Source organism: Aotus nancymaae, unplaced genomic scaffold, assembly GCF_030222135.1.
Source record: "Aotus nancymaae isolate 86718 unplaced genomic scaffold, 86718_ANA_hifiasm-v0.15.2.pri h1tg000122l, whole genome shotgun sequence".
NCBI lineage: Eukaryota > Metazoa > Chordata > Mammalia > Primates > Aotidae > Aotus > Aotus nancymaae.
The window spans coordinates 262523-288082 of record NW_026988537.1 but is presented as its reverse complement, the minus strand read 5'-3'; the positions used below and the strand labels follow the sequence as shown (position 1 = coordinate 288082).

The 25560-nt window shown below is 39.2% G+C and overlaps 1 protein-coding gene across 3 annotated transcripts in view; it reads right to left on the bottom strand.

Moving 5' to 3' along the window:
* Nucleotides 1-6368: 6368 nt before the first annotated feature.
* The window catches only part of BRDT (bromodomain testis associated), a 52711-nt gene continuing 33519 nt past the window's right edge, over nt 6369-25560 (bottom strand). For all 3 annotated transcript variants that reach the window (XM_012440387.2, XM_012440386.3, XM_012440388.2), the window contains 4 exons: nt 21710-21810; nt 15401-15606; nt 14715-14895; nt 6369-6584 (listed from right to left, as the gene is read on the bottom strand). In XM_012440387.2, coding sequence (XP_012295810.2) covers nt 6516-6584; nt 14715-14895; nt 15401-15606; nt 21710-21810 — 557 coding nt within the window. In that variant the 3' untranslated portion in view covers nt 6369-6515. The remainder of the gene's footprint in view (nt 6585-14714; nt 14896-15400; nt 15607-21709; nt 21811-25560) is intronic.

Genomic DNA, 25560 nt, shown 5'->3' with positions numbered 1-25560 from the left:
ACTGACAATTCATTTGGGAAAAAAGAAAGCTGGCTCTCTACCTCATACCTCATACCATATGTAAAAATATCTTTAATACATCTGATGTAAAAATTAATTATACCTGGATTTTAAGTGCAAAAGGTAAAGATATGTAAGAATATTTTATTTAGCATCTTGATGTGAGAATACATTCCTAAAAATGGCATAATATATTAGACACAATAAAAGTTTGACTATACAAAATTTAAAATTTTAATGAAAAAAAAAAAAAAGCTTTGAGGGACAAATAACAGTTTAAAAACCAGAGTACAAACTGGTAAGAAAAAGATATCCCGAAAGATTGAGTAGGCAAGTCACATGGCAAACAAATATAAGACGACCAAACTCCACCTGTAGTCCAAAAAATGCAAATTAAAGCAATCTTTCCATTCAAATTAACAAAAAATACAGGCATAATGGCTCACACCTGTAATCCCAACACTTTGGGAGGCCAAGGCAGGAGGATCACTTGAGGCCAGGAGTTTGAGATCAGCCTGGCTAACACAGTGAGACACCATGTCTACAAACAACCAACCAACCAACCAATTAGCGGGGTGTAGTGGCACACAACTGTTGTCCCAGCTACTAAGGAGCCTGAGGTGGGAGGATCACTTGAGCCCAGGAGTTTGAGGTGGTAGTGAGCTATGATCGTATGACTGCACTGAAGCCTGGGCAACAGAGCAAGACCCTGTCTTAAAGAAGACAAAAACATAGTAACACACAAAAAATAAAGACAATAATATCCAATGCTGCTGAAGATAATGGGCAAGTGGTATTTTCAAAGTTATAAGGGAGTAAACTGCTCTAACATTTATTGGATTTAAAATCTATTAACATTAAAACTATTCCCTTTGACTACACCTTCTGACTCAGCAATCCCATTTTAGGAGCTCCACCCTTTGGAAATATAAGCATAATTATATAAATTATGTGATTATATAAACAGGATATTACCTTCATCATTGCTCATGGTGGGAAAAGACTGTAATCAACTGAATGAACAGGAACTTATTTAAATTATAATATAGCTATACAAATGAATGCTGTACAGCCTTTAAAAATGAATTAGTGTATATCCATCTGACGACTTAATGCTCAAGATGCATTAAATTAATTGCCAAGTAACATATATAGATGATCATATCTTTGTAAAAACAAGTTCCTCAAATCTTCTACATGTTCATATTTCAGTGGGCATAAGTAAGGCAATAATATATAAGATTTCACCTCTCCTTTGGGAGGCTGAGGTGGGTGGATCACGAGGTCAAGAGATCACAAGATCATCCTGGCCAATATGGTAAAACCCCATCTCTACTAAAAATACAAAAATTAGCTGGGGTGGTGGCGCTCGCCTGTAGTCCCAGCTACTTGGGAGGCTGAGTCAGGAGAATGGCTTGAACCAGGGAGGCGGAGGTTGCAGTGAGCCGAGATTGTGTCACTGCACTCCAGTCTGGCGACAGAGCGAGACTCCATCTCGGAAAAAAAAAAAAGATTTCACCTCTCAATATCTGAAGTGGACAGAAATTTTATTTTTTAGATATCTTTATCATTAGGTATCTAAAAGTTTTATAATTTAAAAATTACAAAATTCATAATTGGTTATAACATTCATGTATAAATGACTTGTAACAATTTTTGGACTGGTAAATTGATTTTGACTGTTGGCTTCTACACGATTGAGTACAAATTAATAAACTGTGTATAAATTAATAAATTATATAGATAGCATTTATAAATAATATCCAGAATATACAAAGAATTATAAAGAATCAAGAATTCCCATATAGAGTAACTAAAAACCACTGAATTTCACACTTTATAGACATCTTTTATCTTAGTAATTTAAAAAAAATTACTACAAAGAAAAAAAGAATGGGCCAAGGATGTGAGGAGCCAACTTGCTGAAGAAAACCCAGGTTTTCTTCAAATTGAATTGCGCAGTGTAGTGTGTAAGCTAATAATTATTTACAGGAGGAAACATTGATGGTAGAAACCAGACTCGGTAGAATGCCTTTAGGAAGGTAAAAAATAAGAGATTCCCCTCAACTGAGAGTAGACAATTTATCCTTTGGAATAGAGGAGATAGCAGAGCATATGAATAGTGATGCTTGTAGATGTGGTCGTGGAAGTCTGTGGAAGGTATCCTCAGATTGCTTCTGTTCTCAGTGGAAAAGAAGCAAGAATAGGGAGCACAGACTGATGGTGGGTGGCGCTGACTGGCAATCTGAGTAGAATGGAGATATAAAACAGTTGACTCCCTAGGGAGAGTGAATGGCCCATGGAAACAGAGCAGCATTAAGGTGAATTTATGTTCACAAATTTAAAGTGAGCCTGGTTATCATGGTTGCATATCTTTCTCTAACCACACTCAGCTTTCTGAGTGCAAAGCAGGCATTCATATTTAATAAGGATTTGAGCTTTGCCAAGCAAATACAGCAAAGAAAGGAGCAATGGAGTTGACAGGGTATGCAAAGGAGTGATTATGAATAATGTACTACAGGCTGGGCACGGTGGCTCATACCTGTAATCCCAACACCTTGGGAGGCTAAGGAGGGTGGATCACTTGAGGTCAGGAGTTCAAGACAAGCCTGGCCAACATGGTGAAACCCCGTTTCAACTAAAAATACAAAAAAATTAGCCAGGTGTGGTGGCAGGTGCCTGTAATCGCAGCTAGTCAGGAGGCTGAGGCGAGAGGATGGCTTGAGCCCAGGAGGCGGAGGTTGCAGTGAGCTGAGATTGTGCCACAGCACTCTAGCCTGGGCAGCAGAGTGAGATGCTGTGTCAGATAAATAAATAAAAAGACAAATCAGGCCAGGCGCGGTGGCTCACACCTGTAATCCCAGCACTTTGGGAGGCCGAGGTGAGTGGATCACAAGGTCAGATTGAGACCATCTTGGCCAACATGGTGAAACCCTGTCTCTACTAAAAATATAAACAAATTACCTGGGTGTGGTAGCACACGCCTGTAGTCCCAGCTACTCAGGAGACTGAGGCAGGAGAATTGCTTGAACCCAGGAGGAGGAGATTGCAGTGAGTTGAGTTCGCACCACTGCACTACAGCCTGGGCGACAGTGCGAGACTGTCTCAAAAAAAAAAAAAAAAAAAAGATAAATAATATACTACAAACTTAGGATAAGCAGAGAAGTAAGGGCATGAAAGGTGAGGTGCTGTGAAAAGCACTAGGACTGATGGATTGTAGGCCTTGGTTAAGTCTAAGGATTGTTGGTGTCAAGGGCCTACAAGGAGTATGCTAGAAAAAAAGATAGGAGCAAGTAGGGACAGAATAGGATGCTGGAAACTGAGACCAAGGGTTTTTGTTACGGGTAATGACAAAGGAGTGATGACAAAGGAGTGAGTGGCCGAGACTAACCTTGCTACTCTAGATCATTAGCAGAGAGGTCAAAGGACTAAGTGTCATTTGGAGAGTGATGGTGAAGTAGAGACTAAAATCTGAGAACAAGAAAGAGTGAACCAGGAATGGTAAATGATGATGGGTGATATAGTCTGATGATAAGGAAAAATTTTAAGCTGGAAGATTTTAGGGAGGAGGGAGGTAAGAAAGAGAATGGTCTACAAGCAGCCCTACAAAGAAAAACCACAAGAAAGCAAGCTCCAAATGAGAGGCTGCAGGAGAAAGCCAGAGCTGTGTGAGAGCAGGGGATCTCAAACTTCAGTGTGTACAAGAATGACCTAGCGGGTTTGTTCAACTATAGACTGCTGGACCTCACATCCAGAGTTTCTGATTTAGTAGGTCTTAAGTCTGAGAATTTGCATTTCTAAAAAATCCCAGACACTGCTGATGTAGCTGGTCCAGGGACTACACATTCAAAACTCAGAACAAAAACAAGAAAGAAAAAATCAAAAGGATTGACTGCGCAGAGAGAACATCATTGATGACTTATCATGGATTCTGGAAAACAATAAAAATGTTCTAGGAGTTGGAGGGGATGTGAGATGGAGCCAGAAAAGGAAGGCTTCACAAAATCAGGATTTAGTTGGAGACAGTTATATGTATGACGTTAAGAGAAGCCAAACAATCTTTTACTAAAAATAATGTATACTATAGGAAGGATTGGTTATAAATCAATACCTTTATTTGCTAAACTGACTTCAACTAACCCAATAAAAGTTTGTCGAGTAACTGCAACGTGCCAGGCCCCTTATAGTCTGAGAATAGGTTAAGTGTCAAGTCGGTTAAATAGAGTAACCAAACATAGCTCTCTATAATTTTTTATATTATGTAAATAAAATTATAATCTTATAGGACAATCTATACTGTTTAGCCCGCACAAACTAATTTCTTAGTTAAAATAGGTATAGTTGGATAAGAATACACTGTAACTGCCGGACGTGGTGGCACATGCCTGTAGTCCCAGCTACTTGGGAGGCTGAGGCTGGAGGATCGCTTGAGTTCAGGAGTTCTGGGCTGTAGTGCACTATGCCGATCGGGTATCTGCACTAAGTTCGGCATCAATAGTGTCCTCCCAGGAGCGGGGGACCACCAGGTTGCCTAAGGAGGGGTGAACTGTCCCAGGTCAGAAACAGAGCAGGTCAAAACTTCTGTGGTCAAAACTCCCATGTTGATCAGTAGCGGGGCCTGTGAATAGCCACTGCACTCCAGCCTGGGCAACAGAGTGAGACCCCATCTCTAAAAAAAAAAAAAAAAAAAGAATACACTGTCACTTTACTTATTTATTTATTTGGCAGGGTTTCACTCCCATCTCCCAGGCTAGAGCGCAGTGGCATGATCTCAGCTCACTGCAATCTTGACCTTCTGGGCTCAAGAGATCCACCCCTGACTCCTACCTTTTAAGTAGCTGGGACTACAGGTCCCTGCTAATTTTTGTATTTTTTTTGTAGAGACGGAGTCTCATCCTGTTGCCCAGGCAAGTCTTGAATTCCTGGGCTCAAACAATCTGTCTGCCTCAGCCTCCCAAAGTGCTGGGATTACAGGCATGAGCTACCCTATCACTTTAATTCTGGCTGTGTCATGAAGGTCACATTACCATTTAGTTACTAGTTAATCATGTTTTTAAAATGCCTGATAATTTAAAGATACATAAAAAATTTATATTAATTGTAAAAATGAAGTCAAGAAATTTTTCCTTTTGCTATAATAAGCACATACTTTAAATTTTTACTTTAGATAGTATCAAAACACTGCCTGAATCATGTTACACTTCAAGAGTTCAAAATTTTAAAATACATTAAGCTGATACACATGGTTGACACATAATTGCAACTTGAAAATAACAGAATGAACATTTTACAGAATATTTAAATAAAAGCCTTACTGTAGTTAAGTAAAATATTTTAAACATTCATTGCTATCACATATGCATACTAAGAAATGTCTCATAAGTTCATATAGAAACTTACATACATGATAATCACTATTAAATATTACAAATAAATATTTTAGTTATTTTGACTCAAATTCAACATCTTTCAAACCATAGGCAGTATTTCTTGTTTTGTTGTGTTATTTTTTTCCTTTTTTTGAGATAGGGTCTCTGTTCCTAAGGCTGGAGTGAAGTAGCACAAACACAGCGCACTGCAGTCTTGACCTCCTAGGTTCAAGTGATTCTCCTGCCTCAGCCTTCCATGTAGCTGAGACTATTGGCGTGTGCCACCATACCTCATTTTTTTTTTTTTTTTTGTGGCGAGGGTCTCACTCTATCACCCAGGCTGGAGTGCAGTGGTGTGATTTCAGCTCACTGCAACCTCTGCTTCCTGGGCTCAAGTGATCTTCCTACCTCAGCCTCCCAAGTAGCTGGGACCACAGGCATGCATCACCACATCCAGCTGATTTTTTGTAGAGACAAGGTTTCACCACGTTGCCCAGGCCAAAACTCCTGAGCAATCTGCCCACCTTGATCTCCCAAAGAGCTGGGATTGTAGGTGTCAGACACCCCAACTGGCAATTCTGGCCAATGTTTCTTTAAATTACATTTCAATATAAATTTTTAATATAGAACCAGCAGAGAATCTTATGAAATCTGACATTCAATGAAACCAAGTATTATTTGTTAGAATCTAAATATTTTTGAAGGCAGAGAAATATTAGTTTTAAAGGATAAAAACTCAACAAGAACTATGTTTTTTATACAGTTTAATATATTATTCATTATTTTTCACTTATTGAATAAGAAAAGCCATACTCTTCATTTTTAAACAAGCAGGAACTATCCCTTTTGAATTTTCATTGCTTAAAACAAGGCCTATAATACATAATTATTTATAGAAAGAATGAATATCTGGGAATTCATCCAATTTTTAGGGATCCAAAATTATTAAATTTCCTGTGAATTATGTCATTAAAAAAATAAGCATATAGCTATTAAAAATGTAAGTGAAAACTGTTTAATCATTGTAGAGTCATCAAAATACAATATAAGATTGGCATCTTGGTATCTGAAAGCAATCATTTTAGCATATACATTTTGATCTTTTACCATTCATTTTAAGTTGATAGTTAATTTAAAAACTGAGTTTTAATCAAAGTTGTTTTCAAACATTGTCATAATGTCGCTTTGAAGAGTCATATCAATGGTACCCGCCATCTGTTGAAAAAGCAGAAAATTTTCATATTACTTTAAAAATGTATGCTTTTATTATAACTATGCAATAATGATTATGCCACATTTGGGAACAGATCACACAAAACGAAATTTATTCAATAATAATTTATTATTTTTTCTCAGTTTGAATAAATTTGTACATAATTAGTTCTTTCCAAATTCTACCTGATTTATTAATATATTGTTCATGTGATAAAAAACAAAACCTACAAGAACACTAAGAATAAGTTTGACTCCCCTCTACAAGTCACAGAGACAGTTCAAAGTTGACAAGAGTGGGTATGAATAAGAACCTAAACTCTGAGAGCACATTGTCTACTTCTAATACAGACATAACGCCAGACACACAAACTTACTTTCGGAATGAATCAGTATCTTCGTTAGGAGAGAGACAACTATAATACGTAATGTTAAAGCTACGCACTTTCCTTGAGTCCGCCATTTACTGTGCAACCTAGTAAGTCTGTTCTACGTATAAGCATTTATGAAGATCTAATCAGATTAAATATGTAACATTCAAGCAAAATGCCATATTAATCACTGAAAAGCTATTTAAAAAATAAGCCAAAGTAGAGAAAAAGCTAATTAAGACAAGGGAAACAAACGTCAACTATACTCTGAAGCCTTTTCTAAATGCCCTTATAGTTAGATATTCTTTAGCATCTAAGATGACACCAAATATTAAAGTTCACAAAATGATTTTTTTTGGAGACAGAGTTCCGCTTTCGTCGCCCAGGCTGGAGTGCAATGGCGCCATCTCGACTCACGGCAACCTCCGCCTCCCGGGTTTAAGTGATTCTCCTGCCTGAGCCTCCCGAGTAGTTGGGACTACAGGCATGCACCACCATGCCCGGCTAATTTTTGTATATTTAGTAGAGACAGGGTTTCTCCATGTTGGTCAGGTTGGTCTCAAACTCCTGACCCCGTGATCCGCCTGCCTCCAGCTACAAAATGATTTTTAAAAAATAAATCAATAAACAACAACAGATCAGAGTGGGAGGTAAAAGCACCAATTTACAATCGGTTGGCTTCTTGAATGGGAATTAGCATTCTCATTAGCTATGTGGGAAAATATTTAGAATTATGATTTGCCTATTGAAAGGATATTTAACATTTATGTCTGACTCTTATAAACCATAAAAATTTCCTTAAATTTACCTTAGAGACAAAAGGATACTTCTTAAATCTTAATCTAGACTACATTCTTTTTTTGCCTTTTTTTTTTTTTTTTTTTTTTTTAAACAGAGTCTCGTTCTGTCACCCAGGCTGGAGTGCAGTGGCATGGTCTTGGCTCACTGCAACCTCCGCCTCCTGGGTTCAAGTGAGTCTCCTTCCTTAGCCTCCTGAGGACCTGGGATTATAGATGCGCATCACCATGCCCAGCTCATTTTGCATTTTTAGTAGAGATGAGGTTTTGTTCCATTGGCCAGGCTGGTCTCGAACTCCTGACCTCAAGAGATCCACCCACTTTGGCCTCCCAAAGTGCTGGGATTACAGGTGTGAGCTGCTGCAACTGGCCCAGACTACATTCTTTTTTTGTTTCTTGAGATAGAGTCTCACTCTGTTGCCCAGGCTGGAGTACAGTGGCATGACCTCAGCTCACTGCAACCTCTGCCTCACAGGTTCAGGTGATTCTCATGTTTTAGCCTCCCAAGTAGCTGGGGCTACAGATGCACACCACCAAGCCCAGCTAATTTTTGTATTTTTAGTAGAGACAGAATTTCACTATGTTGGCCAGGCTGGTCTCAAACTCCTGATCTCAAGTGATCCACCTGCCTTGGCCTCCCAAAGTGCTGGGATTACAGGTGTGAGCCACCACACCTGGCCCCAGACTACATTCTTAGCACCCAGTTTGTAGGATGCCAAATGCCTAGCCCAGATAGTTCCTTAAAGTTCTATATTAAGTCTCCAATATAGGCACTGGATACGTTGTCCTAGTTTAAGTATTGTGTGATACTGCTGTAAGTATCTGGACATGCTGCAAAATTGTAGAATATGTAATGAAACCTGTTTTTATTTAAAGGTTGTGTGTATCAGCTTATTTTAGATTTTCTTACATCTTGACTAAAATCTGTGCATGTAGAGCAATTATCAACAGAGAACTGGTTATTCTCTGTACCAATTAACCTTAGATACCATGGTTTTTTTTGAGATGGGAGTCTCACTGTCACCCAGGCTGGAGTGCAGTGGCATAATCTCAGCTCCCTGTAACCCTCTGTCTCCCGGTTCAAATTATTCTCCTGCTTCAGCCTCCCAAGTAGCTGGCATTACAGGTGCGCCACCATGGCTGGCTAATTTTTGTATTTTTAGTAGAGATGGGGTTTCCCCATGTTGGCCAGGCTGTTCTTGAACTCCTTAACCTCCAGTGATCTGCCTGCCTCCGCCTCCCAAAGTGTTGGGATTACAGTTGTGAGCCGCTGCCCACGGTCAATACCATGACTTTTAATACTAACTAATGCTCCCTAGAGCTGACACCATAAGCTGGCTATTCTCTGTGGTCCTAAATACACTCTTCAACTATTCAAATTTAAAATCAAAAGTTTGGTCAAGGGAACTGGCATGAGGTGAACTTTTGGGAGCTCTGAAAAGTGTCAAGTTATTATTGCTTTACAGAGTATGGCTCTCTCGACTGGGAGCAAGATAAGAGGCTGGGCTGTCAAAAATGATAGCAGATAGATCCAAGGTCAGGCTGTCAGTTATCAAGCTGCTAGACGTGACATCATTGGTCAACTTTCAGCGGGTTCTTAGTCATGTTCCAGAAAAGTGCTTAGGATATTGGGAATTTATCAGGTTACCTCGTTGTGTTGTTGGATGGCAACTAGGGGGGCAGTGAAATCACTTGGGGGTGACTTAAGTCAGGCCCCCGTGAGTGCCAACAGGAAAAATTTTTACTTCACTACAGAAAGACTTTAGGACAACTGCTAATAAAATTTAACAATGAGTTCCTTAAAACCTCCAAAAGACATTACCAAAAAGTTTCTATTAAACATTGAGTTCATTAAAATTAAAGTTTAAAATTCAGTTCCTTAGTTGTATTAGCTACATTTCCTGTGCTCAACAGCCCTATGTGGCTATTTACTAGTATGTTTGTGTAGATAAAGCATAGTTCTATCATTGTAGTAAGTTCTACTGAGATCATACTGCTCTAAAGTAAACTTCACCATATGTTACAGCACAATTAAATGTGACTTGTTTCTACCCTAGCATTATGGAATATGTGGCTGACAAAACTTCTGTTATACCTAGAAAATTAATTTGTACTTTAACCAATACTATAGCTAAAGCCAATGGCTCTTTTCTTCTCAAACGAATGGTCTTATATATCCTATGAATTCACATGTCTTTCCCGGGATTACAAAAATATCTAGCTCTATGGGACCAAGATTGCTGGAAAAAAAAAATCTAGCACCCAACAAGGAAACACTCACGACATCTGGTATTTACGATCGTCAGTTATGCAAAGCAGCAGAAAAATGCTATTCACAAAGAGACTAACCAACTAGTTGAAACTGACCCAGAACTGACATAAATATTGAAATTAGCAGAGAAGCACATTAAAACAGTTATTTTAACTGTATCCCATTTTTTCAGAAATTTAACAGAGATAAACACATACACACACACTTTTAGTAAACCCAAATCACACATCTACAATGTCTGGGATGAAAAATAATACCCTGGGGATTAACAGAAGATTAGACACCGAAGAGAAGACTGGTGAATTTATCAAAAATAAATTCAAAGGGAAAAAATAATTAAAAAAAATTAAAAGACCAGCCCAGGTGCAGGTGGCTCACATCTATAATCACAGCACTTTGGGAGGCCGAGGCAGGCATATTCCTTAAGGACAGGAGTTTGAGACTAGCCTGGCCAACATGGTGAAACACTGTCTCTACTAAAAACTAAAACAAAAACAAAATTAGCTGGACATGGTGGCATGTGCCTTTATTCCAGCTACTCAGGAGGCTGAGGCGTGAGATCACTTGAACCTGAGAGGAGGTGGAGGTTGCCGTGAGCCAAGATCACACCACTGCACTCCAGCCTGGTGGACAGAGTGAGATTCAGTCTCAAAATAAATAAATAAATAAATAAAAATAAGAAGCATTAGTGAGCTGTGGGACAACTTTAAACTTTAAGTGGTCTAATACATAAATAATTGGAGTCTTCACAAGGGAGTGAGGGGGGATATTATAATGGCCAAAATGTTTCCAAGCTTGATGAAAACTATAAACATACATCTCAAATAAGCTCAACAAATCACAAGAAACATGAAGAAAACAATTGCTGAAACCCAGTGATCAATAAACATGTTAAAGGCAAGTAGAGAGAAACATACTATATACAGAAAGACCAAAGATAATGATAATGGACTTCTCAGTGGAAACAATGGAATCAATGAGACTGTGAACAAGTACTTTTAAAGTACCAAAATAAAAAACACGGCCGGGCGCGGTGGCTCACGCCTGTAATCCCAGCACTTTGGGAGGCTGAGGTGGGTGGATCACGAGGTCAAGAGATCGAGACCATCCTGGTCAACATGGTGAAACCCCGTCTCTACTAAAAATACAAAAAATTAGCTGGGCATGGTGGCGCATGCCTGTAATCCCAGCTACTCGGGAGGCTGAGGCAGGAGAATTGCCTGAACCCAGGAGGCGGAGGTTGCAGTGAGCCGAGATCGCGCCATTGCACTCCAGCCTGGGTAACAAGAGCGAAACTCTGTCTCAAAAAAAAAACAAACAAAAAACAAACACTAACATTCTAGAGTTCTAAATTCAGTAAAAGCATCTTTCACAAAATTGAAGGCAAGGCCAGGTGCAGGGGCTCACACCTATAACTCTAGCACTCTGGGAGGCAGAGGCAGGCAAATTGCTTGAGCTCAGGAGTTCAAGACCACCCTGGGCAACACAGTGAGACTTTGTCTCTCCAAAAAAAAAAAAAGAAATCAAAAATTCGCCGGGTGTGGTGGTACATGCCTGAGGTCCCAGCTGCTGTGGGGTTGGGATGGGAGGATCTCGAGCTTGGGAGGTCAAGGCTGCAGTGAGCCATGATCATGCCACTGCACTCTCTCCTGGGCAACAGAGTGAGACTTTGTCCAAAAAAAAAAAAAAAGTGGCAAATTGAAAAACCTGCACATAAATGTTCATGGCAGTGTTATTCTTAATTGTTATAAGTTGGAGGCAACCAAGACGTCCTTCAATAGGTAAGTAATAACCAAACTGTGGTATATTCATATAATGAAATACCGTTCTGTGCTAAAAAGAAATGACCTATCATGATAGCCAAGATATGGAATTACCCTAAATGTCCATGTGTGGCTGAATAGAGAAAATGTGATATATGTAATGGAATAATATTCAATCTTTTAAAAGAAAATTCCATCATTTTCAACAACAGGGATGAACCCAGAGGACATTATGTTAAGTGAAATAAGCCAGCCACAGAAAGATAAACACCACATGATCTCACTTATATGTGGAATCTTAAGTTGAATCCACAGAAGCAGAGAACAAAATGGTAATTTATTAGGGTATGGGGAGGGCTTGGGGTAGAGATAGGAAATATTATTCAAAGCATACAAAATTTCAGTTAGATAGGAGTTCCAAGAGATTGAATGTACAACATGGAGACTAGTTAAAAACAATGTATTACATACTAAAAAAATTACTAAGAATAGATTTTAAGTGTTCTCACCACAAAAAGTGAGGTTAGTTTGATGTAGCCATTCCACAAAACATCAATGTATACCATAAATATATATAATTTGTCTGTCAATTAAAATAATTATTTAAAAAAATGATTGAGCTATTAAGTCAAGGAAACAGAGAGGAACCTTAAATGCACATTGCTAAGTCAAAGACAACAATCTGAAAAGGCTGCATAGTGCATGATTCCAACTATATGACTTTCTGGACAAGATAAACCTATGGAGACAGTAAAAAGATCAGTGGTTGCCAGGGTTGGAAGGAAGGATGAATAGGTGGAGCACAGGAAACTTTTAGGACAGGAAAACTATTCTGTATGAAACTATAGTGATTGATGTATATCATTACACATTTGTCAAAATCCATAAAAAGTACAACACAAAGTACAAAGCAAAGTCTGAACTACAGACTTTGCTTGATTAAACCAAGGCTGTGTTGACTCTGATGGTGGGAGACGACATTTATATAGAGGGATATGGCACATAGGAACTCTGTATTTTCAGCTCAGTTTTGCTACGAATGTAACTGCTCTAAAAAATAAAGCCTATGAATGGGAAAAAAGGCCAAATAAAGGCATTTTCAGATGCACAGAAGTGGAAAGAACTGACTGCCAGCAGATCTACACTACAAGAAATGTTCAAAGGACGTCCTTTATGCAAAATGAAAATTACACTATTTGGATATCTAGATCTAAACAAAGAAATGGGCCAGGTGCAGTGGCTCACACCTGTAATCCCAGCACTTTGGGAGGCCGAGGTGGGTGGATAATCCAGGTCAGGAGTTCAAGACTAGCCTGGCCAACATGGCGAAACCTCGGCTCTACTAAAAATACAAAAATTAGCCAGGTGTGGTAGTGGGCGGCTATAATCCCAGCTACTTGGGAGGCTGAGGCAGGAGAATCACTTGACCCCGGGAGGTGGAGGTTGCAGTGAGCCGAGACTGCGCCACTGCACTCCAGCCTGGGTGACAGAGTGAGACTCTGTCTCAAAAAATAAAATAAAAATAAAAAACAGGCCGAGAGTGGTGGCTTATGCCTGTAATCCCAGCACTTTGGGAGGTTGAGCCAGGTGAATCACAAGGTCAGGAGTTTGAGACCAGCCTGGCCAACATGGTGAAACCCCTTCTCTACTAAGAATACAAAAAATTAGCTTCGTGTAGTGGCAGGTGCCTGTAATTCCAGCTGCTAGGGAGGCTGAGGCAGGAGAAAAGGTTGAACCTGGGAGGTGGAGGTGGCAGTGAGCCGAGATCACGCCACTGCACTCCAGTCCATGAGACAGAGCAAGACTCTGTCTTAAAAAAAAAAAAAAAAGTAAAGAAAAGAAAAAAGAAAAAGAAATCACTAGAATCGGAAAATTCCCAAATATCTGTAAACTAAACACTTATGAAATAATCCATGAATAAAAGAAGGAATCAATTTTAGCTTTTACAATATTATTTTCTGCATATTAGGACTTCTAAATGAAAGTCAGCTTCTTAATCTAGCAGTCAACTGAAGAAATGCTGACCTGGAACAGATGGCCTATCTTCTGGCCACAATTCATAGGTGGTTTACAGATTTTTAAAGAGTAATAATAGTAAGTGATACATCACTTCACCTACTGCATTTTCCTATGTGCTTAATACATGCTTATTCATTTCACCTTCACAATAGGTATTATTATTCCCACTTTAGAGAGTTAGATAATTGCCAAGGTCTAAGAGTCTAGTAAATTGGCAGACAATCTTTTTTTTTTTTTTTTGAGACAGAGTTTCACTCTTGTTACCCAGTCTGGAGTGCAATGGCCCGATCTCGGCTCACCGCAACCTCTGCCTCCTGGGTTCAGGCAATTCTCCTGCCTCAGCCTCCTGAGTAGCTGGGATTATAGGCAAGTGCCACCATGCCAAGCTGATTTTTTGTATTTTTAGTAGAGACGGGGTTTCACCATGTTGACCAGGATGGTCTTGATCTCTTGACCTCGTGATCCACCCGCCTCGGTCTCCCAAAGTGCTGGGATTATAGGCGTGAGCCACCGTGCCCGGCCCGACAATCTTTTTTAAGAGCACCATGTTGCTCTGTCACCCACACTGGAGAGCAGTGGCATGATCCTAACTCCCTGCAGCCTCTAACTCCTGGGTTCAAAAGATCCTCTTGCCTCCAGAACCATCATTTTAGTTGTACTAAAGTACTCAGGTAGTATAGTACTTCCAGGATTGATACTCATTGCATTGTGCTTGCCTCATTTGACTATGACATTTTTTATTTTAACCTTTAATTTTAGAACCTGATCATCACTAAAGAGGTAAATTTAGACTTTAATAAAATTCCGTCACTGAAAAATTACCCCGAATGCATCCTTGAACACACAAAAGACAGTGCTCTGTTAAATCTTTCCCTTGTTAAATTAGGTTTAGTAAACTAACATTCACTTACTGCTTCTCTCCTCCTCCGCTCTTGTTCTTTCTCTCTTGCTAAATTACGGTCTTTGAGAAGCCAGAGTCTGGATTTATCTTGAGCTTCCAATAACTGCTGATGTTCTTTCTGCTCTTCTCCATAGCACTTGTTTTGTATTTTATTTGAAAAAGATTCTACAGTCAATCCATTCCCAAGATCCCTTAAAGAAAAAAAGTATAGCTCAAAGTAGGTTTCAAGTTCCTTAAAAGTATTACAAAAATTTATTATTAAATGGCAAATGTAAAGCCATATATTAGACAACCATTTTCAGGTTATAACATTATTTTTAAGCTTTATTTTTGATGCATCAAATTATACATAAGTTAAGCTATATTAATAAAGAAATGGGTTTAGAAAACTGTGAGCAAGATGAACCACTATCTTCTTACACATAGACTAGAAAACCTTTAAGACATTTCTGTAAAGTAATGACTATATAATTTAGTAATATTAGTATCTTTAGTAGCTTAATCCCTTGATTATTTGTCTTCAAAAGAGATACCACTTAGAAAAAGTATCAATAAAAATGTACTTTTTGCAATTACAATTTGCTCTGTGTTCTGCTAAATAGTTGAATCATAGTCACTTAACAAATAAGAAATTTAATATATTTAAAATACATTCTTTATCTCCCAAAGCCTCCTTTAATCCAGTAAATTACAGACCTCTGATTTTCTTGAGAAACTTTTGGTTCCTTTGTATTTTGTTCCAAATGTTTCCGTAGGAGTTCCTGTGCCCGAGCTTTTACTTCCTTTTCTATGGCTGCTTTTCTAAATTGGTTGAATAGCTCATCTGAGGATTTCAGTACACATGCTGGTTTCACTGGTTTGCCTAAACTTTTCCATGAATCTGCATTCTTAATCTTTATATCCTAAAACAAATATTTGGTTCAGTCTATGTCTACAGATGTCAACCAAATTTTGGAAGGAAGGAAATATTTTTTGATACAGTAATAGATATGATTCTTCATGTACTTTTACTAAAGTTAAAGGTTACCAAAGTCAGAAAAAAAAATACAAAAACATAATAGATCATCTAAACTCAATTATTTATCTGGGGCCAAAGTAAAGTAGCACACTTGCCAATTATTTTAGGACATATATATTAACCGCATAATTTAAAGAAAGCATAAAAATAAATAAGCCCCTCAGTGTAATCAAGATACTTATGATCCTATAGAGAATATAAAGCAAATGCTCAAAGGATTCATCAGACGCAAAGTAAGATCATACCCTAAAATGGCATGGAAGTTTGCTGAGAGCCCTCTGACATGGATATATTTTTCCTTTTTGTGGTTAAGAAGAAAAAACTTAAATGATGTGACTGCTCTTCTTAAACAAGATATACCATGGTTGAGATTAGTGCTGCCCACCAGAAATATATGTAATTTAATGTTTTCTAATAGCCATATTTTAAAAATTTAAGTAAATTTAATATATTTATTTAACCAAATATACCCAAAGCATTATTTCAACATATAAGATACATTATAACATATATCTTATAAAAGACATAAGACATTTTTTCATACTAAGTCATCCCAATTATTTACATTTGTAGCACATTTCAATTCAAATGCTAAATTCCTACTAGAAACAATTGATCTGTAATTAGATTTAATAAAATTTACAGTTGAAAAAGTAGTTATGTATAGTCAAGCTGTTCCAAACACATCTAAGTCTTCCAAAACTTAATTGCATACATTTTTAATTAATTGACAAATATTAAAACTTAGTTCCTTTAGCTACATTTCAAGGGCTCAAGTAGCCACATGTGACTAGAGGCTACCATATTAGATAAGCACAAGTAAGTCTAGATGGCCCTTTCTAACAGTTAACCTGTCCATCTATAATGAGGAAAGAGGACTATGCAATACTAAAACATCCTCTGTTGAATTTTTAACAATAATTATCTCCTTAATAATTATGCTTGATTGCACTTTTGATATATTTCCATGAAATACAAGGAGAAAACTTGTCTAGGGTCCCATATAAGGCAAAAGAAGATTTATGACTAGATGTATTTATAGGCCTTTTATTTTTGTCCTGAATAAAAGGAGTCAAAACATCCCTCCTTTCCCCTAAACACAACCTTCACCAATGTATCAATGATCAGCCAGTTGTGCTCTCTTATAAGTAGTCAATCAAATCTTTTTTTGTCTCTAATTATGGAATGGGCTAATTATTAGTTCTAGGACTCATTCAACTCAAGCCTCTCACCTTCCAACAGAGATCTGAAACAGAACAGGTAATAAATGGTAGTACAGTCATCCCTTGGTAGCTGCGGGGAATTGGTTCCAGGACTTTCCACAGATACCAAAATCCATGGATGCTCAAATCCCTATATAAAATGGCACAGTATTTGCATATAACTTGTGCATACCTTCTTATATACTTTAAGTCATCTCTGGACTACTTATAATACCTAATACAATGTAAATAGTTGTTATACTCTATTGTCTGGGGGAATAATGACAAGAAAAAAGTCTGTTGTACATGTTCAGTATGGATGCAATTTTTTTCCCAAATATTTTCAATCTTTTGTTGACTCAATGGATATGGAACCCACAAGTACCAAAGGCTGACTATATATTTAATAAAGAATAATGGAAGGATAAAATCCTGGTCTCTGCCTCTGTGTCCTGAAATAATTATTTTATTGCAATGAAATTTTGACAGACCCTAAGACAGGAAAGTTTGCATGTGGAATTTTTCAGGTATCACAAAAATGAGAAGACTTTTGACAAGCAGAGATGAGGATGGAAAGCATTCCTGATGGAAGAAGGCACATAAAGGTCTTGCTAGGTATATCTGGAGAGAAACGAGTTGTTCAGGTTTAATCAATTACAAGACTCCTTAGTTAAGACTGAGAAGTTAGCTTGGGGTCACAGCACAGAGCTGATAATTTTCATTCTGGTGTCAGAGGTTGGAAACCACTAAAGCTTTCACACAGATAAGTAATGTAATCAGAGCAGTACATCAAGAGGACTAATATACGAATATTAAAAGTTGACTAGGCTGAACACAGTGGTGTATGCCCATAATCCCAGCACTGGTTTTTTGTTTGTTTGTTTGTTTGTTTGTTTTGAGATGGAGTCTCACTCTGTAAGCCCAGGCTAGAGTGCAGTGGCTCGATCTCGGCTCACTGCAACCTCCACCTCCAGGGTCCCGGTTCAAGCAATTCTCCTACCTCAGCCTCCCAAGCAGCTGGGATTACAGGCATGAGCCACCACGTCCAGCTAATTGTATTTTTTAGTAGAGACAGGGTTTCACCATGTTGGCCAGTCTGGTCTTGAACTCTTGGACCAAAGAGTCCACCTCGGCCTCCCAAAGTGCTGGGATTACAGGTGTGAGCCACCACGCCCAGCCAATCCCAGCACTTTAAGTAAATCACTTGAGCTCAGGAGTTAGAGACCAGAGTAGGTAACATGGTGAAACCCTGTCTCTACAAAATATCAAAAATTAGCTGGGTGTGGTGGTGTGCACCTGTAGTCCCAGCTACTCAGGAGGCTGAGGTGGGAGGATCGCTTGAGCCTGGGAGGTTGGGGCTGCAGCAAACTGTGATTATACCACTATACTTCAGCCTGGCCAATAGAACAAGACCCTGTATCAAAAAAAAAAAAAAAAGTGACTAAATTACAACAAGGAGAGCCTCAAGTAAGTCAGACCAGAACCACTCACGAATGTTAAAAGAGCTCAGATTTAGGCAATAAGGCTTGGTTTCTGTGATGCTAAGGGAAAAGAAGATACCTTTGGGCCAGGCCTGGTGGCTCACGTTGGTAATCCCAGCACTTTGAGAGGTTGAGGCGGGTAGATCACTTGAGGTCAAGAGTTCAAGACCTGCCTGGCTAACATGGTGAAACCCCATCTCTACTGAAAATACAAAAATTAGCTAGGTGCAGTGGTGCAAGCCTGTAGTCTCAGCTTGAACTCGGGAGGTGGAGGTTGCAGTGGGCCAAGATCACATCACTGCACTCCAGCCCGGATGTCTGTTTCAAAATGAGAAGATAAATTAAAAGATAAAAATAAAAAAAGAAGATCTCTTTAAAGGTAAAACCCAAATAATTTAACACTTCTTTGGCTGTAGAGAACTAAGAAGTTGTCAAAAATGATAAAACTTATGAGAGGTCAGGTCTAGAAGTATATGTGAGTCATCTACATAGAAACTAACTGAAATTTCAATGGTGCACATTTAATCAGAAAAGAATAGTAGTAGGCCCTAGTTTCATGCCCTATGAAGACTCTGGGAGGGATGCATCTATTTAGAGGTCACTGGCCCCTCTGGGGCAGAGGTGCAAATTACAGGTATACGGGAACACCTAGATGCTAGGTAAAATTAAGATTGACTCTAAGGCCAGGCATCGTGGCTCACACCTGTAATCCAAGCACTTTGGAGGCCAAGGTGGGCAGATCACCTGAGGTCGGGAGTTCAAGATTGACTCTCAACTGGGGGTGATATTTGACCCTCATCTCCCTGAAGTGGGATATTTGGCTATGTTAGACATTTTTGGTTTCAAATGGGGGTGGGTTAAAGAGCACTACTAGGATCTAGCAGGTAGAGAATAGGGTTCCTGTCAATCAGCTTGCAATGCACAGGCCCACCCCCAAGAAAAATTTACCCAGCCTAAAATGTTAATAGTGCTATGGCAGAGAAACTCCAATTTAAGATCTAAACAGATAGTGAGAAAATAAGACAAAAAAGAATAATGGACAGAAGGTATAGGAGCGGGAGAACTCCACAGTAAATCTGTTGAATGAAAGGAAATTAAGAACAGAGATAGGCAGGTTAGACATGGTGAGAACGAATACCTTTCCCTGAGGAAGAGGTAAGAGAAGAATGACAAAGTTAAGGGCTCTGCTTAGTAGAAAGATGAGAAGCTGAAAGTCTACTGAGTGCAGCAAACCACCAAGGGACACGGTTACCTACGTAACAAACCTGCTCTTCTTGCACATCTACCCCAGAACTTAAAATTAAAAAAAAAAATCTACTGAAATGACTAGGTTTAATTCCAGCTCTTAGGCAAGATGCTTGGGCCATCTGGGGTGCACTTTATTCATAAAGACTTTCTCACAGATTGATTTTAGCATCAAAATTCTATAGCCACCCCCATTTTTTTATGTTAAAGAGATGGGTCTTGCTCTTTTGCTCAGGCTGGAGTACAGCGGCAAAATCAGAGCTAAATGCAGCCTCAAACTCCTGGGCTCAAGCAATCCTGCTGCCTCAGCCTCTGGAGGAGCTGGGATTACAGGCATAAGCAACTGCACCTGGGCCAAACCTCCTTTTCAAAAGTGTTAACACTGCTTATAATGAGTGAACAAGGGTGGGAAATGTCAGGAATGGAAACAATTTGCTTGATCCTTTGCTGTGAAGAGAACAAACTACACAATCCTGTTTCTTCTTAAGTTTTTATGCCCATAGTTTAGTGACTTACACCTGTCGCACAAACTTGAACAGTATGACATAGACTTGTTTTGCTGCTTATTTTTGCTGTAATCTCTCTGTCCTGTTGGACATTTTCTTATTGTTTTGAAACTCTGCTTTGGGCCAGTCAAAATTATAAAATTTTGTTAAATTAGAAAAAGTGTAGTACATAACGAACCAAATGTTTAAGAAAATTTGGGCTGGGCACAGGGGCTCATGCTTATTAGCCTAGTCTCTTATGTATGCCAACACAATTCCTTATGAAGTCAGTTTGAGCTGAGTTTTCTGTCTCTGGGAGGCCAAGGCGGAAGGACTGCTTGAGCCCAGGAGTTAGAGACCAGCCTGAGCAACACAGGGGAGACCTCATCTCTACAAAAAAGTTTATAAAACAAAAACTCTGCAAAACTATTCTTTGCATCTTAAAGGGGATGGAGGATACTTCTCTTGTTAAGTAAAACAAAATACAATAAAATAAAAAATTAATGTTGTCAGAAAAGCCACTTTTGAATGGTTCTTATCCATACTTATCAATAACAAAATATCCACACTAAATATTGCCAGTTTAAATGATAATAATTATGAGCAGAGGATTATCTAAAAGAATCAAAGATGCTAAGAAAGCGCAAGGGCCAAAGCAGTTTGATCCTCATATGGCAAAATGGCTTTCTGTCTCCAGACAATACTCTTAAACACTAAGGCTAAGATTTGTCCTGTAAAGTAAGGAAAAAATAACAAGGGGGAGGGAGGAAAGGAGGGGGAGAGAGAGAATAAAATAAAATATCCCTTTCACAGTTTCTGAAAACACCTTGAAAACCTCGTATATCTTATGTATCCCAAACATCTAGAATATCTGTTGAAAGAATGGTATCAATGTGTAATTTGAAGATTAAGTAGACATAAGACTCCATTAGGAAATCCCTTGGATTTCCTAAATATTCCTAGAATAGATTCTAAAAGATGGTTTTATGACATGCTTTAAAACTGGGATCACTGGCCAATATCAACATTATAGAACTTTCAGTTAGACACAAACAGGAGGGCCAGCACAGTGGCTCATGCCTGTAATCGCAACCCTTTGAGAAGCTGAGGCAGGTGGATTACCTAAGATCAGGAATTCGAGACCAACCTGGCCAACATGGCGAAACCCTGTCTCCACTAAAAATACAAAAAATTAGCCTGGCATGGTGGCACATTCTTGTAATCCCAGGTACTCAGGAGGCTGAGGCATGAGAATTGCTTGAAACTGGGAGGCAGAGGTTGCAGTGAGCCGAGATCACGCCACTGTACTCCAGCCTGGGTGACAGAGTGAGACTCTGTCTCAAAAAATACAAAACGAAACAAACAAACAGAACCACACACAAACAAGAGGACCAATGATGGTGGGTAGAGGAAAGGTGTTGCTCACAAGTACTTTTTAAAAATTACATAGCACAAATTAGGCTTAGAGATCCAAGACTTCATTTAAGTCAGGGCTTTAAATACCACTTGTACCACTTCCAAACCCAATTTCAAATCCCTTCAAGATTTGTTAGAAAAAATAACATTACTTTTACCTTCTGTACAGGAGCTTGACATTCAGATTCTAACATCGTTGTGTCATTATCACCAGATGGACACATCACAGTTATGCCATTCTGAACAGCTCTCGAATCACCTGGATGCACACATTTTTAGAATAGTATAATTAAAATATTTCATCCTACTTACCCAGAATTTGATTTTAATTTTCCTTCCAGGTCAGACACTATGAAAACAAAGAAACTAATTTTTTGATGCATCATTTAACTTTGGAATATTCTTAGTTAGGGAATAACTACTGTAAAATATTTCTCATTCGAAAGTTACCACCTTTGCTCTCTTTGTTATTTTTGCTTGTTCTGGTCAGCATGAAGTATAGCTGACATCATGGCTCACCCACCAAAATCTGTTATTTGACCCCCATGATATTGCGGCTCTCCATTTTATAGACTGACCTCAGCTCCAGAGGTGGGTTTTTTTTTTTGAGATAGGGTCTTGCTTTGACACCCCAGGCTGGAGTGTAGTGAGTGGTATGATCTTGGCTCACTGCAACCTCCACCTCCAAAGTTCAAGCAATTCTCCTGCCTCAGCCTCGTAAGTAGCTGGGATGACAGGCACCCACCACCACGGCTGGCTAATTTTTGTATTTTTAGTAGAGATGGGGTTTCATCATGTTGGCCAGGTTGGTCTTGAACTCCTGACCTTCAGTGATCTGCCCTCCTTGGCCTCCCAAAGTGCTGGGATTACAGGCATGAGCCACCACGCCTGGCCAGGCCTGTAAATTTCAACATGAGTTTTGGAGAGGACAAACATTCAAACCATAGCATAAGTAATCTAAAGCAATTCAGATTGCTGACAAAACCCAGTTATCACTAAACATGTACTGAGCACATACTATGTACCTAGCACTAGGAACATAAGGATGACTAAAACATACTATCTATCCTCAGGTATTACGTGCCCAGCCAAGAGGTGGGTTTTGATTAGGCCAAGCCAATCATGGTAATTGTATCTCACCATCAGTAACTCATTTAGGAAGAGCAGACCTAAGCCAGGGTAGGGCTTCCAAGGGAAAGATGCTGCCTGGGTGGCCAACTGGAGACAGACAAAACACAGAGAGGGGAACTAAGATATCAGGCACTCAAAATAGCTTCCAAGGGAAACAGGGATGAGAAATGCAATAAGTCTGACTCTGAGGTGAGGAGAACAAACTATGCAATCTTGTTAATTCTTTTCATGGAAATATTTCATTTATTATTATAATTGGTGAAGATTAACTACAGAGTGTGAGCCCTGATCAAGCCATGCCTAAAAGATTGGCCCATCTTTAGACTATTGATGATGTATGCCAACAAAATTCCTTATTAAGTCAGTTTGAGCTGAGTTTTCTGTCATGTGCAACATGGAACATCCTGATGCATGAAACTTAATTGACTGTTTGATTCGATTCTCTCCAGTCATCGTCTGTAGGTTCTAATTAGTGGCTGAAGAACGAGAGAGACAAATCAAAACTGAGTTGCTATCTTCTTAACTGACCCAAACTAATAAAATCCTGTCCACTTACATATTATAGGGACTTAGATTTAAGCTTCTACCACCTATCAATCCCTTGACTGATTCTCTGGCTAAATCATACTCTGAGGTCGAGGCTAGAAGAAGAGAACAAGGAACGTCAAGGAACAGCAGTGAGCACAGGAGGGCAGGACAAAGCACTGTCAAAGAATGCACGAACAAAAGCTCAAATTTGTAATTTGTATGTCAGAACACAGCCCCAATGTATCTATGTTTCCTCACTTCAACAAGGAAAGGAAGAAAACAGAAAAGCTGTTAAGTCCAGGACGACCTTCCCTTTTCTGCTTCCTGTCAGTGATTATTTAGGAAGTGGGAAAAGTATGTGTGGTAAGTAAAATTCTAAAGTGACCCTCTAAGTTAGTAAGTGATGATAGTGCCATTATTAAGAATTAAAGAGGAAGAATTTACAATCTGGGGACCAGGCTGGGTGCACTGGCTTAAGCCTGCAATCCCATCACTTTGGGAGGCCAAGGCAGGAGGATTCCTTAAGCCCAGAAGTTTGAGACCAGCCGTGGCGAGATCCCATCTCTACCAAACAAAACAAAATAAACAAAGAAACAAAAACTTAGCTGGGCATGGTGGCATACATCTGTGGTCCCAGCTACTTAAGAAGCTGAGGCAGGAGGATGGCTTGAGCCCAGGTCAAGGCTACAGTGAGCTATGTTTACACCGTTGTACTCCAGCCTGAGTGACATAGGAAGACTGTCTCAAAAAAAAGAAATAAAATCTGGGTGCTAAAAGGGGGAATTCCGTTTTTACATGGCTGTATTTGGAATGCCTATGTGATGTTTAAGCAAAAACATTTAATAGAGTTGTATAAACATGCCTGAGGCCTGGGTACATTTGAATTGTAAAAATGAGACAAGAGGGCTGAGTTCGGTGGCTCACGTCTGTAATCCCAGCACTCTGAGAGGCTGAGAAGGGCGGATCACCTGAGATCGAGAGTTCGGGATCAGCCTGACCAAAATGGAGAAACCTGTCTTTACTAAAAAATACAATTAGCTGGGCGTGGTGGCACCTGCGTGTAATCCCAGCTACTCGGGAGGCTGAGGCAGGAGAATCGCTTGAACCCAGGAGGTGGATGTTTCAGTGAGCCAAGATCACACCATTGCACTCCAGCCTGGGGCAACAAGAGTGAAACTCCATCTCAAAAAAAAAAAAAAAAAAAGAACACCGCTTCCAACCTTTTCCATGTCATGATATATAGAAAATGATTAATGTATGGCCACCTGCATAAATGGGAAGGCTGTTCCCAGCTCATTGCTGTAAGAGCTGAGGGGACACTTGTTCAGTAAGACTGTGCTTTGAAACATGGTTAGTAAACTCTGGAGTAGGTGAAAAAAAAAAGAGGCTTAAGGATGAAATTCAGAGAATTATCAACATGTAAAGGGAGGAAGATAAAGAGATATCTGTAAGGAACGGAGAGATGGCATGGTTATGAGAGGTGTCATAAAAGCCTAGGAAGTATGACAAGTGTCCAACTCTGAAAAATATTTTTACATGGATGACCCGGTGACACCTCAAAACACTACAAAACTCATCTTTCCTCAGAAACCTATTCTTCATCTGTGTCCCAGGTCTGTCAGCCTGGATATTATCCAGCAAGTATCCTGTGAGCCACCAAAGCTTATATCCCAGTGTTATTAACCCAGCATGTTTTCATATTTTACAGACCTACCCATTCTACTCTTGTAATTTCTTTTAACTTCCGCCTTCTCCTTCCTTCCATCACGTTATGTTATTTTCCCCCTACTATTGCAACAGCCCAGCTGGTCTCCTCCCTTCTCTGGTCTCTACTCCCCTTTCCTTCAACTCACATAATATTGGCAGATTAATCACCCAGAGGCACACCCTTCACTCAAAAAACCCTCACTGGCTCCCCACTGATTATACTACTATCATTAAGTCCAGAGTATCTAGACTTCAACGGTTAAATGATGTGAACCTGGTCTACCTTTCTAAACTATTTTCCTCATTCCTGTTTAATCCAACCAAATTGTTAATCACATGGAATTATGAGTTGGCTAAATACCTTCACATTCATGTTGCTTCCTCCATCCAAATGCCTTTCCATCCTAAATATACATAGGTAAGCCTTATTTTTTTCTCCAGTATCCAGCTCAAATGATACTTATTCTGTAAAATACGTATATGCCAAACAGATCAGGTGGTTCTGCCTTCTTCATCTCCTTAAAGTTCACTTTAGCTTCTTTCAAGGCATATTATTTTTACTTTATATACCAGTTGTTTATTTCTCCTATGAGATAGCAAACTGCCGATTTACTTTTACATTTGCAATTATGAATTCATGTTT